Below are 13,765 nucleotides of genomic sequence, written 5' to 3' on the forward strand. Positions count from 1 at the left end.
ACTGGCATCAACAGACATATGTGTCAATTAGAGGGAAGAGGATAGTCTATTCATCCTTAAGTGAGAAATATGGTAAGTACAAATAGCAGTGGCAATATAGGATAAGGACCAGGTATCCTCTGATCAAACTCAGAAGGGATATTTTTAAGAGGTAAAAACTAGCAAGAGAAGCAGTATTGAGTTAGTAGCTGGAACAGATACTGCCTGCTCCCATCTCCACTGCTGGTATGGTGCAAGGAAAGAAAAGGGCAAATGCAATACAGGATGGTAGCAGCAGTGGCTACATACCAGGTGAATAACCATAAAAGCCAGCACAACATTCCATGTTCCATTCTAACCAGTATTTTTGCAGAAACTACGGATTCAGAGGAATCAAGTGAGAGATTTGATGACTTAGATGAAAGGGATATTGAAAAGCTAGTAACTTAGGAGGGTTTGCAGAACTTGATTACTAGTACAATATCCAGTGAGCAGCAGCAGTTTATTTTGGTTCAGGAAACAAACCTAACCAAAATAAACATGAACAGGTGAATTTTAAAAGCCCAACGGGCACATCAATTAGGGGTTGCGCGACTATGTCAGGTTTGTGTATGCTGAGCAGATGTTAAAAGATGCCCGGATGCAGGTATCTCCTGCTACGTGCGCAAATGAAAAGCTTTCAAAAAGGGCAAGGCCTGAGCATGGTCTGGGTGGGACATGGGCCTTCCGAGATTTTAACCTGATCATTGAGTGTAAATACTTTACTTACGCACAATGGTGTGCACCGGGATCCCATGCCGTGTAACTTTACTTCTGTTATGGATCACATGTAAGTGATAAAACAAAAAAACATCCAGGCAGATCAGCGGAGTTTTAAAGGTTGGGGCTAACAGGGGGAAAGGAAGGCCATTAAACTAGGTGGGTTTGGAAGACCTATCCTTTAACTGGGCAGAATGGGAAAGAACTGGTTTTAATGACAATGGCATCGGCGTGCATCCCTATATTTCTCAATCGTTAGCTTTTCATGCCAAACTGTCCAGTTCTACGGAATGTGTGCAATGTAAACAAAATAAAGACTCCTTGACCCATGGTGGTTTCATCATAAAGTTCTGGGAGAAAGTACTACAGTTCTTAAATATGTTGTTGGGTTATGGGTTCCCTTTATCTCCTGAGTAAACTTTGAGAAGAACCTTTCTACACATTTTGTGAGAAAGCGGGATATTCTTTTTGTTTGTAAAGCCTTTGAGTTGGGGGAAAAAGTTGATCTTATTGGTCTGGAGGGAGGAATCCCACCCTCTTATTGGCAATGGAGGAATTCCTTGCATGACATGATGTACTTGGAATCCTTGGAGGTGCATCATTGTGCTCATTTTAGAAGGAAATAAAGGTTTTTGGCTATATGGGAAATATATATTCAGAGTTTGTCTCCTCGAGCTAGAAGATTGATCTTATTTATTTATTTATTTATTTATTTAGCACTTTTATATACCAATATTCATGTAAGAAGTTACAAATCACCTCGGTTTACATTATAACAATAACCATTGCAAAAGAATGCATTATATTAAACAAAGGAAAACAAACATGGATCCAACAAAAAGGGTTTAACAACGAGCTAACTGGAGGAAAATGTTTTTTTGCCGGCGAGCCAGGTGTCTAAGAAAATGACACTGGGATTAGGTATTGAGGAAGAAAACATTTGTTAGATCATCTGTACTCACATACAGAGTGGCTTGCTAGTGACGAAGTTCTACTAGCAAAGCTGCATAATAGGTTCAAAGGGTCATCGGAGTTAAGCAAAGGCTTCACTAAACAACCATGTCTTGAGTCTTTTCTTAAAAGTGGTTGGGCATTGTTCGAGTCGGAGCTCTGGTGGGAGCGAGTTCCATTGAGTTCGTCCAGACGTGGAAAGGGCTCTCTTCCTTAATGAGGATTTAATGGGGTGGGCCAGCAAGGTGTCTTTATACGCTGACCTCACCAGTCTGAGGGAATGTGAGGTCGAAGTGGGAACTTAAGATCCAGGGGGGGTGATGTTGTGAATGGATTTATGGATGATCGTTAGAACTTTGTATAAGATTCTGAATTTGATTGGGAGCCAGTGCAGATTCCGCAGGATGGGTGTAATATGGAGTAATCTTGAATAATTTGTAATTGTTAAAACACTTGGGCTACGGGTTGCAAATTACCCGGTTGTTGTTTTAATTTATTTCCCTTTCTATGTTTTCTTGACTGAATCTGCAGTCTCTTGAATGAACAAAAACAAAGCACTCAGAGTTCTGTGTTCACTATTGTTTTGTTAAAGGGGGTGCATAACAAAATAAGGAAGTGAACTGAAAATGTATTAATCATATTACAGTATACTTATGGAATACATCTGGTGTGCTGACTATATGCTTTGCATTTAATCATGTTAATTCTATCATTTATCTTGTTTTTTTTTAAACAAACTTTCTTCTGATGGATGGATGCTTTGCTGTTTCATGTTCTTTCTGAATTTATTTATTTATTTATTTTATTTAGAGTTTTTATATACCGGCAATCATGAAAACATATCTTGCTGGTTTACATAGAACGGGGGTGCAATAAATACATAGAACTTAAAAACATAGAACCAGAACTGAGGTGACAGAAGGTATAGTTACATTTAACAATGGAGGCCAAACTTGGAGAAGGAAAAAGAGAAGAGAGGATAGAAATGGTTAAACAATGTACAATTTAAATGTAGTATACAAAATAAATGTTATATACAAATGGTAAGGTGTTTTGGGAGTCATTGGGTTGTGTCCGGAAAAGCTTGCTTGAATAACCAAGTCTTAAGTTTTTTCCTAAAAGTTGGGAGGCAGGGCTCCTGTCTGAGGTCTGTAGGAATGGAATTCCACAGTAGAGGGCCAGCTGTGGAGGTGGCACGATTAATAAAAAGCTTTATACTATAATCCTTCCCTTACACGGTAGAAGCAGAATTTGCATGCACAAGCATGCGCCCAATTAAAATTGAGCATACATGTGCACACAGAAAGCATATTTTAAATCATGTGGTCATATATGTGCGAGTGTTGGAAAATAGCCGCGTCCCTGGGCATGGGCTGATGGACGTGCACACTTGCGCTTGCAGGCTGCTTTCAAAGTTACCATTTCTACAAACCACAAAGTGAAAGACAGAGCCCCAAAACAACAAAGAAAAAGCAAACCAAAATGAACTATTTGGCCTGAACATTTTTAATATTTATTCCAGTTCAAGGATGGCATAAATCCAGGACCAAGATTTTCCACAACCAAACAGTTATTATTTCCTATGCGAGTGATTTAGACATATTTAAATCTTGTTTGTCCTTGTGAGAAATGGCAAGAATAGCTTTAATAAAGTCTTCTTTTGCTATGTTCTGCAACAGTCCAGAAATGTCAATAGACTTCCACCAAGTACTGCTAAGCCTACTTATTATTTCTATAGTATTGCTAAATGTACGCAGCACAGATACTTCTCCGTGGCGCTTACAGTCTTGCCAAGATGCAAAGATAAATCAAATAAGAAAATTCAGGATATAAATTTAATAGAAAAAAACATGAATTAAATTAAGGATATGGACAAAAGTATAGCTAGAGCTTAATGGCTTAACATGGATTATGTGATTTAACATGACTGATCAGGTTTATATTAAGCCATGTTTATATTAATTAACTACTTTGCATATATTTGCATGTGACACAGCTTATTAATATTCTCTAGGCATTAACTCCAAAGTTTTGGCATTACTGTTAATGCGCAAGTGGGTGTTACTGAAAACATGTATTAAAGCAGCTTCTTAAACAGACTCATTTAATAGCAATCTTCTTATAGCTGAAATATTAATAAAAAAATAGTAATTCATAAAATACGTATAATTCCTCACAGAATAACCTATTTCCTAATCCATCAATATCGTTGCCATATGTAGTCAAAGGCCAGCAAACCTATTTTCAAAGAGAAACTCACCACAACTTCAGGCCTGGATCCAGTCCCTGGCCTTGGCTGAGCCCAGGTGTTGGCCCTAGGACTTGGCTGAAGCCTCTGCCTTGCATAGGCCAACACAGCAGCATTCTACCGTGGCCTCGGCCTATGCATGCTTGAGGCTTCAGCCAAGTCCGTGTCAGCGGATCCCCACTGGACTGGGAAGTGGTGGTGGACGGAGGGATCTGACCCTGGCAATTTTCTGGGAGAGTGGGAGAGAGGGCTCATTTTTTGGCTGTTTTTTTTTTTTTTGTGGGGGTTAATTGCTTGATTTGTTTTTTTCTCACAAATAAAACAAATGAAGTGATCCATGAACTGAAATTTGTGGGAAAAAAATCTCCAGAAAATGAACCAAAAAATGAAAACACATTTTTTTTCCTTGCACATCCCTAATGAATATTAGAGGTGCATTCATTTAAAATGAAAGTGCAAAATGCAACAAATAAGCTTGATTCATTTCATTTAAAATGAGTGAGTAAAATTCAGTGAATGAGGTTTTACTTCACTAGTACTACTAACTAACATTTGGCGCTGGTTGTGGCACTAGGTTGAGGCATATAGATTCTCTATCTTTGTGGAGACAGTGTTTAGCCAAAAGACCCCTCTTTCCACAATTATATCAAGTTGGGAGATCTGGGGTCTGTGGATGGAGTACAGAGCCAGCGTGGTCCTGCTCTGAGGATCATTGTTGGACTCTTGTGCTCTTACTGTCATGCTGAGGACCCAGTGCAGTTTGCCTTTCTATTAGGCATTGATTGAGCCCGATAGAAGGCATCCACCACTTCCAATACAGTTTCCACAATTGGCTCCGACATAGCCACTTACGCATAGGTCAGTCCAGCCCATCTAGAAACTGCTCCAGGAGGACCTGATTAGCTGCTTCGATGTTTGTTTTTTTTGTAGCTGTAGCCACTTCCATCCAGTATCCCTTAGCCAGTGAAAAAGGCTCTGCAGACTTTCCCTGAGCTATAGGGTACCACATCAAAGCTTTTGCCAATCCATCTCCGTAGTGTACAACACCACTGTTTCTAGGAAGACTGATTTGATTTCTGAATAGCTGGCTCTTCCATCTGGGATGACAGCCTGAAAAACTGCTTGGTTTTTGCCTGTAAGCATATTTGCCATGTAGCTGGTCCAGGTGGCTTCTAGCAACCAGCCATGCGGGTGGGTCTCTCAAAATTTCTTAAGAAAACATCCAAGTCTTCTCCTGCCTTCACTTTAAATAATACATTCCTCCATTATTACTTTTTCTCATGTAATGGAAGCAGTATTTGCAAAAACTGATTTAGAAAAAGAATCAGTGATTCATAGGATATTATACAGTTAGTGACTAAAGAGAATTTGGCATCTCTAGTCAGTAGCATCTTAGCCTCCAGTCAGGAGGTAGAGAAAGCAGATGATACTGACATGGCTGATATTGGACACAGCAAAAGGGAAGACCAACTCCAAGTCTGAACAGCCATTCCCTTTCCCTAATAATGCTGTACAGAAGCCATGTCAGGCCTCCTGCAGGGATTTCCTCTGGCCTGTCCCTATCTAGGGCTTTGAACCAATTTGTTTGGTGCACTTAGCTCCTCTTGTTGGGGTATTTTAGCCACTGTGGGTTGCTCTTTATGCCTCTCATGATGCTTTGAAGTCTTCATGCCACTCTTTCTGCTGCTTTGACCCTTTATCACTGCCTTTGGTTTTTTCTGCCCCTTTTTGGTGCTTTGTAGGGATGTGAATCATTTTTTGACGATTTAAAACAATCGTCAGTTATATTTTAAATCGTCAAAAATCGTTAAGACTCGCGATACAATATAAATTCCCTCGATTTATCATGAAAAATCGTAAGGGGGGGAGGGCGGGGAAAACCGGCACACCAAAAAAACCCCTAAACCCACCCCGACCCTATAAAATGAATCGCTTACCTTCCCCCCACCCTCTCGAACCCCCCCAAAACTTTTTACGAGTACCTGGTGGTCCAGTGGGGGCGCGGGGACCAATCTCCCGCTCTCGGTTCATCGGCGCCATTTTGGCTGCCACTCAAAAATGGCGCCGATGGCCCGATAAAAAAAAAAACCCACCCGACCCTTTAAAAACGACCCCTTAGCTTCCCCCACCCTCCCGATCCCCCCAAAACATACCTGGTGGTCTAGTGGTGGTCCTGGGAATGATCTTCCGTTCTCAGGCCGTCGGCTGCCACTCATAAAGATGGCGCCAATGGCCCTTTGCCCTTACTATATGACAGGGTATCCGTGCCATTGGCCGGCCCCTGTCACATGGTAGGAGCACTGGCTGGCCGGCGCCATCTTTAAAGATGGCCGCCACCTTTGTAAAGATGGCCGCCGCTGTATTTAAAGATGGCCGCCGCCATCGTAAAGATGGCCGCCGCCATCTTTAAAGATGGCGCCGGCCATCCAGTGCTCCTACCATGTGACAGGAGCTGGCCAATGTCACGGATACCCTGTCATATGGTAAGGGCAAAGGGTCCGGCACCATCTTTATGAGTGGCAGCCAACGGCCTGAGAATGGGAGATTGCTCCCAGGACCACCACTAGACCACCAGGTATGTTTTGGGGGGCTCGGAGGGTGGGGGAAGCTAAGGGGTCATTTTTAAAGGGTTGGGTGGGTTTTTTTTTTTATCAGGCCATCGGCACCATTTTTGAGTGGCAGCCAAAATAGCACCGATGGCCCGAGAGCGGGAGATCGGTCCCCGCGCCCCCACTGGACCACCAGGTAATCGTAAAAAGTTTTGGGGGGGTTCGGGAGGGTGGGGGAAGGTAAGGGATTAATTTTAAAGGGTCAGGCCTCACTACAAAAAAAATAACGATGTGAATCAGAACCAATTCCGATTCACATCACCCACATCACCCACGATCAGATTTTTCCCCCCCTCTAGCCAAACCCGATCATTAAGACGATCAGGCACACGATTCACATCTCTAGTGCTTTGTTCCCATTTCAGTGTACCTTGTGCTATTCATGCCCTTGGTGCCCTTTTGTTCCTCTCATGTAGACTTGGGTGGGGGATGTCATGCCATCGTTGATGGTATCCTTTGTCCCCCTTTTGGAGTCTTGTGGTGTTCTGGCCTCTCTTGCTGTTTTATTTATTTATTTTTTTATTTATTTGAAATCTTTTCTATACCGTCGTTAAGTTAAATAACCATCACTACAGAAGGGCACGATAAAGAGAAATATGGGTGGTATAGATTACAAATTAATCATGTGCCATCATAGTTTATTATTTTAAATTGTTACCGTACTAAGTGTGTAAGTTAATCCTGATTGTTAGGAACAAATTAGGCGGTTTGATTTTAACATTAATATGCTTTTGTAGGTTACTAATTACTTCTAGCTTGGTGTATCCTTATCAACTATTTTTCTCCTTCTCTTTATCTTTATAAAATGCTTGTTTAAAAAGCCAGGTTTTCAGATTGGTTTTGAATATTTTCAGATTTCTCTGTAGTCTTATTTCGAGTGGCATGGTGTTCCATAGTACGGGACCAGCCAGTAACAGTGCTCTTTCCCTTACTTGCGTTGCTTTACTCCTCTGACAGTGTCTTGGAGAACTAATATCACTGCTGGCAGTGTTTTGCCCCATTGCAGGTCCTTGGGCTATTTATGCCACTTTTGGTTCCACATTGATACTGTCTTGATATTTTAGAGTGCATTTGCTCTTTTCATGATGTCAACCAAAAAGTTTCATTACAAATGATTAGAAAACCCCAATTTGGGCGCACAAACAAGGCTGCATTCCTTCCTCTTTTGATTTTAAAATAAAACACATTAATAAAACAAATATATGAAAATAAATGTAATGTGAATTGAACTGAACTAATGATTATGACCTATGAAACAATAAAAAAAAAATTGCAACAAAAGTGTTCTCTCTGCATATCCCTAATGGATATCATTATTAATTTTGTAGAGAAGATTCATGCTGTCCAACAAATACTGATGCTAGATTGCACTGCACTGAATCTGAAAATCTGAAAATGACCCATAGTCATTCTTGCTTGCAAACTTTGTTGAAAGGTTATTAATGAAAACCTACCTTTTTATTTATTATATAAGCTGAGAGTATACGCTTTCTATGTCCAATGTATTAAAATATTTCGGTAATTTAATTTTAGAGTATTTGTTTTGGTGTGAGAGTCAGTTTGGGGGGGAGGGGCAGGATTATTGGTCTCCTATTTCTCTTCCCATTTGCTAAGCAGATATCTTTGTAGAAAGAAACAATGGGAAACCTTGCTGAAATTAGGAAACAGAAAACAAAGGACTAGTAGTAGTAGTAAAATCAAGAATAGAGAGAACAGGGAATAGGAACTGAGTACCATGGCTCTGGATGCCTGCATTGTGTCTATCAGAACAGGCACATCATAACACAAGCAGAGGCCATGTTTTCAATCAGCCTATGCTTCATTTCTTTTGTTTAGCTGCAGATGTGTTTATCTCTTAAATAAAGTGTTTTGGCAAAGAATCATTACAAAGTTAGTTCAGTGTGAAGGAATATGTATACTATGGTGACTTAATCCAGAGTATGCAAAGCAGAAGGCAGTAGGGATGTGAATCGTTTTTTGACGATTTAAAATATCGTCCGATATATTTTAAATCGTCAAAAATCATTAGGGCCACGATACAATACCAATTCCCCCGATTTATCGTTAAAAAATCGTAAATCGGGGGAAGGGGGAGGGTAGGAAAATCGGCACACTAAAACCCCCTAAAACCCACCCCCGACCCTTTAAATTAAATCCCCCACCCTCCCGAACCCCCCCCCAAATGCTTTAAATTACCTGGGGATCCAGCAGTGGTCCAGAACGGCGGCGGTCCGGAACAGCCCCCTCAATTGAATCCTTTTGTCTTCAGCCGGCGCCATTTTGCAGGAGGTCGTTCAGCGGCGGTCCGGAACCCCCGCTGAACGACCTCCTGCAGTCGATCTCCTGCCGGCGCCATTTTCCGTACGGAAAACGATTCGCGGCAAGAAATCGCTTCCTGAACCCCGCTGGACTCCCAGAAACTTTTGGCCAGCTTGGGGGGGCCTCCTGACCCCCACAAGACTTGCCAAAAGTCCAGCGGGGGTCCAGAACGACCTCCTGCGTCGAATCGTTTTTGTCTATGGCCGCCGCCATTTTGCGGCGGCCATTTTGCAAAATGGCGCCGGCTGAAAACAAAAGGATTCAATTGAGGGGGCCGTTCCGGACCGCCACCGTTCTGGACCACCGCTGGATCCCCAGGTAATTTAAAGCATTTGGGGGGGTTCGGGAGGGTGGGGGATTTAATTTAAAGGGTCGGGGGTGGGTTTTAGGGGGTTGGCTCACGATTTTAACGATTTTTCACGATATTTTTAAAACCCAAACGGCAACAATACGATTCCCTCCCCCTCCCAGCCGAAATCGATCGTTAAGACGATTGAGGACACGATTCACATCTCTAGAAGGCAGCAGAAAGAAGTCTTGAAGTTATTTCTTAGAACTGCTCCTGAAACATACTACTGTGCAACTATGACGGTAATTTTGAAAAAGCCGTGCAAGCGCACATCTATGTGCGTATGCTGTCTCATGCCAAAGGATGCAGCCATATTATAACATACGTGTGGATATGCACGCAGGGTATAAAGCAGGCTGCATGTGGGTACATGAGCGCATAGTTTTATATGGATGTGCTCATGTGTGTGCAATTGCTCCTCTACTGCATACGTGGGGGAATTTTATTAGACTCGCATGCCGACGCAATTACCAGTTTTCCTAGTTCAATCCCAGTTTGTCCAGATTAAAGGATAGGACTTCCTAACCCTCCCAGTTAATTAGCCCCCCTCCTTTTACCTGGTTTGTCCCTATGCTTAAAACCCCGCTTTAGGACTTACATGCCATCTATAGCAGAAGTAAAGTTACATGGTAGGGGACCCCTGCTCGCGTTGGTGCGTGTAAGTATTTACACGCTGGTTTCATTCATGAATCCTGGAATGCCCATGCCCTACACAGACCATGCCCACATCCCACTCCTTTATCGTAAAAACATTCTTGGGCACGTACCAGGAGATAACATGTGTGCGGGGGCACCTTTTAAAATCTACATAGCGCGTGCTGGCCTGACTTCTGCGTATATCTCCTGTCTTTAGTGTGTGCTGAGTTTTTAAAATTCACCCCTCTGTCTGCTAAATTATTTCTCTTCCTTGAAATAATCACAATCTGACATGCTGTATGGTATTGGAACAGTTTTAGTCTTGGCTGTACTTACATAAACAAAATGCTAACTGTGTAAATTTTGAAAATCATTTGCTGCCTTCGTCTAGTTACATTTTCTAAATTTTGGTCTGACTTTGTGTGGAAGTGTTCAGTAAGATTGTAAGACTCAAGATATGGGTCTTTGAGAAATATCAATTGATGTATGCCAGATTATATAACTTCAGGTTTTCATCAGGACAGTGATCTGCTGGACCGTCGGAAACATTGCTTTGGTGTCCAATCTGAATCTGGCGAGGATGTCTACTTTTCTGTGGAGTTAGAAGATGAACTATCACTGTGGGAAAAGGCCTTTCAAACTGCAACTTTCTTGGAAGTTGAAAGGATTCAGGTGAGATATCTGTAATGGGAAATGTAGTTTTTGTTTTAATTACATTATAGTAAGGTATGTGACAGGAAAGAAGGGAAAAGACAGCATTATGCAGGCTCTTAGAATTGTTGACAAAGGGACTACTTAGGGACTTCAAATATCAGGATAGGACTTACCTGTACAATTCTATTTAGTAGAGAATATCAAAATATAAAACATGTTTGGTACATATGTTGACATTTAATTTGCTTAAGGTAATCACTTACAGACCAACTTTCCAAACTCAAAGGGATGACCAAGGCAATGTAAAACCATAAAAATCAAACATGAAGCACAAATGGTTGAAATAAGCATGAGCGTTGGTCAAATAGTCTAATATTTTGACAAAACACAAACTTAAAGACAGAACTTTTATTTATGAGAATACGGTTCATTTGTAAAAAAAAAAAAAAAAGGTTGAAACTGTTTTGTTTCTATTACTTTTTTTTTTAAATAATAACTACCCGCACAATTTTAAAACACAGCACTTAGGGCTGAAGTCCGTGTGTACAAAGTATATGAAGACTTCAGCCATAATTTTCAAATTCTAACTGCACAGGTAAGTCAGCTTCCAAAATTTAAAAGTACACATGAACCTTTGTGTTACCTTTTTTTCTGGGGTTTTGCTCTTTCTCCTAGAGCCATAAAGTATTTCTTTCTTGGGGCTGGCTTCACAGACATATTTTTGATGTTGTAGTGGATGATCTTCTGGGAACTAGTGACCACTGGATGGTGTGGGCCCATCCACAAGTAGCCTCTCACATCTCTAGCCCAACACCACTGGCCCCATGCTTCCTTTGCGGCATGGAGTGCCTCTGTCACCGCTGCTGTCTTCGGCGGGCCTGATGCCGCTGCAGGCCCCTCAAGCGTATCCTAGTTTCCAAACTGCCTTCGCTCAATAAGGTGTTGTTTCCCATAGAGTCCTCTCTGATTGCCAGTGACAGAGCCTGCAACAAGGAAGCGTCAGATGTAATTCCCTCAGCAGGAGTAGAAGAAACTCCTCCATTTAGCTCTTCCAATGAGGCCACAAAATTATGGCTTATAACTGCTGCTGTAGTGGTTCCCAAGGTGCTAGAGTCAACCGATTAATTACAGGGCTTACCGGCCTCGGCTCCATTTCCTCAGATGTCTTGATGAAAGGAGGACATGGTATTGTAGGCACGCCAGGACTCAGAGATGTTTCTTCGGCCGTCACCGGCGTTCACTCAGTATCAGCATCCACAACTGTGTTCATATCCGGCATAATTGTTGGTGCAGGAGCAAAGAAGCCCTCAATCCGAGGCTGAAATAAGTCAATCAAGGGAGAAGCCTGTTCAATTTCCCTCAATTTGGCTTTTCTTTTTGTATGAGGCATTCTAAAGAAAAAGAAATGCAAGCCAAGGATATGGTTTGCATCCATTGTACATGAAAACTGGAGGGTGGCTAATGTAACTCCAATATTTAAAAAGAGCTCCAAGGGTGATCCGGGAAACTACAGACTGGTTAGCCTGACTTCAGTGCCAGGTAAAATAGTGTAAAGTGTTCTAAATATCAAAATCACAGAACATATAGAAAGACATGGTTTAATGGAACAAAGTCAGCATGGCTTTACCCAAGGCAAGTCTTGTCTCACAAATCTGCTTCACTTTTTGAAGGGGTTAATAAACATGTAGATAAAGGTGAACCGGTAGATGTAGTATATTTGGATTTTCAGAAGGCGTTTGACAAAGTTCCTCATGAGATGCTTCTAGGAAAAGCAAAAAGTCATGGGATAGGTGGCGATGTCCTTTTGTGGATTACAAACTGGCTAAAAGACAGGAAACAAAGAGTAGGATTAAATGGACAGTTTTCTCAGTGGAAGGGAGTGGGCAGTGGAGTGCCTCAGGGATCTGTATTGGGACCTGTACTTTTCAATATATTTATAAATGATCTGGAAAGAAATACGACGAATGAGTTAATCAAATTTGCAGATGATACAAAATTGTTCAGAGTAGTTAAATCACAAACAGACTGATAAATTACAGGAAGACCTTCTGAGACTGGAAAATTGGGTATCCAAATAGCAGATGAAGTTTAATGTGGATAAGTGCAAGGTGATGCATATATGGAAAAATAACCCATGCTATAGTTACACAATGTTAGGTTCCATATTAGGAGCTACCACCCAAGAAAGAGATTTAGGCGTCATAGTGGATAACACATTGAAATTGTCGGTTCAGTGTGCTGCGGCAGTCAAAAAAGCAAACAGAATGTTGGGAATTATTAGAAAGGGAATGGAGAATAAAACAGAAAATGTCATAATGCCTCTGTATCGCTCCATGGTGAGACCACACCTTGAATACTGTGTACAATTCTGGTCGCTGCATCTCAAAAAAGATATAGTTGCGATGGAGAAGGTACAGAGAATGCCGACCAAAATGATAAAGGAAATGGAACAGCTCTCTTATGAGGAAAGACTAAAGAGGTTAGGACTTTCCAACTTGGAGAAGAGATGGCTGAGGGGGGATATGATAGAGGTGTTTAAAATCATGAGAGGTCTAGAATGGGTTAATGTGAATCAGTTATTTAAACTTTCGGATAATTAATAGTAAGACTAAGGTGCACTCCTTGAAGTTAGCATGTGGCACATTTAAAACTAATCGGAGAAAGTTATTTTTCACTCAACACAGAATTAAACTCTGGAATTTGTTGCCAGAGGATGTGGTTAGTGCAGTTAGTGTAGCTGTGTTTAAAAAAGGATTGGATAATTTCTTGGAGGAGAAGTCCATTACCTGCTATTAATTAAGTTGACTTAGAGAATAGCCACTGCTATTACTAGCAACGGTAACATGGGATAGACATAGTTTTTGGGTACTTGCCAGGTTCTTATGGCTTGGATTGGCCACTGTTGGAAACAGGATGCTGGGCTTGATGGACCCTTGGTCTGACCCAGTATGGCATGTTCTTAGAGAGCTCCAGCCATTTTCAAAAAGTGGCCTTCTTGGATCTCCCCTATGCCAGTTCTTTTGTTCTTAAATAAAACAAGGTCCCTTGATTTGCATTTGGATGATGGATGGAATGGGGCAATAAGGCCCTCAAATTGCCTGTTGGGGATGGTGGGAGGACTGGGGCCCCCATCATAGCTGGTGTTAGCCAAGATTGACTCATGTAAAATGTTAACTACACATCTCTAAGATGTATTTGAATGTTAGCATTATATAGTAACATAGTAGATGATGGAAGATAAAGACCATTTGGCCAACCAAT

The 13,765-nt window shown here is 41.5% G+C and overlaps 1 protein-coding gene across 1 annotated transcript in view; it reads left to right on the forward strand.

Annotated features, from left to right (window-relative positions):
- SNTG1 (syntrophin gamma 1) overlaps positions 1 to 13,765 on the forward strand; it is a 2,212,578-nt gene that overhangs the window by 2,022,535 nt on the left and 176,278 nt on the right. Inside the window, exon 18 of the mRNA XM_029591258.1 lies at positions 10,370 to 10,522. Coding sequence (XP_029447118.1) covers positions 10,370 to 10,522 — 153 coding nt within the window. The remainder of the gene's footprint in view (positions 1 to 10,369; positions 10,523 to 13,765) is intronic.

This window comes from Rhinatrema bivittatum, chromosome 2, assembly GCF_901001135.1.
Source record: "Rhinatrema bivittatum chromosome 2, aRhiBiv1.1, whole genome shotgun sequence".
NCBI lineage: Eukaryota > Metazoa > Chordata > Amphibia > Gymnophiona > Rhinatrematidae > Rhinatrema > Rhinatrema bivittatum.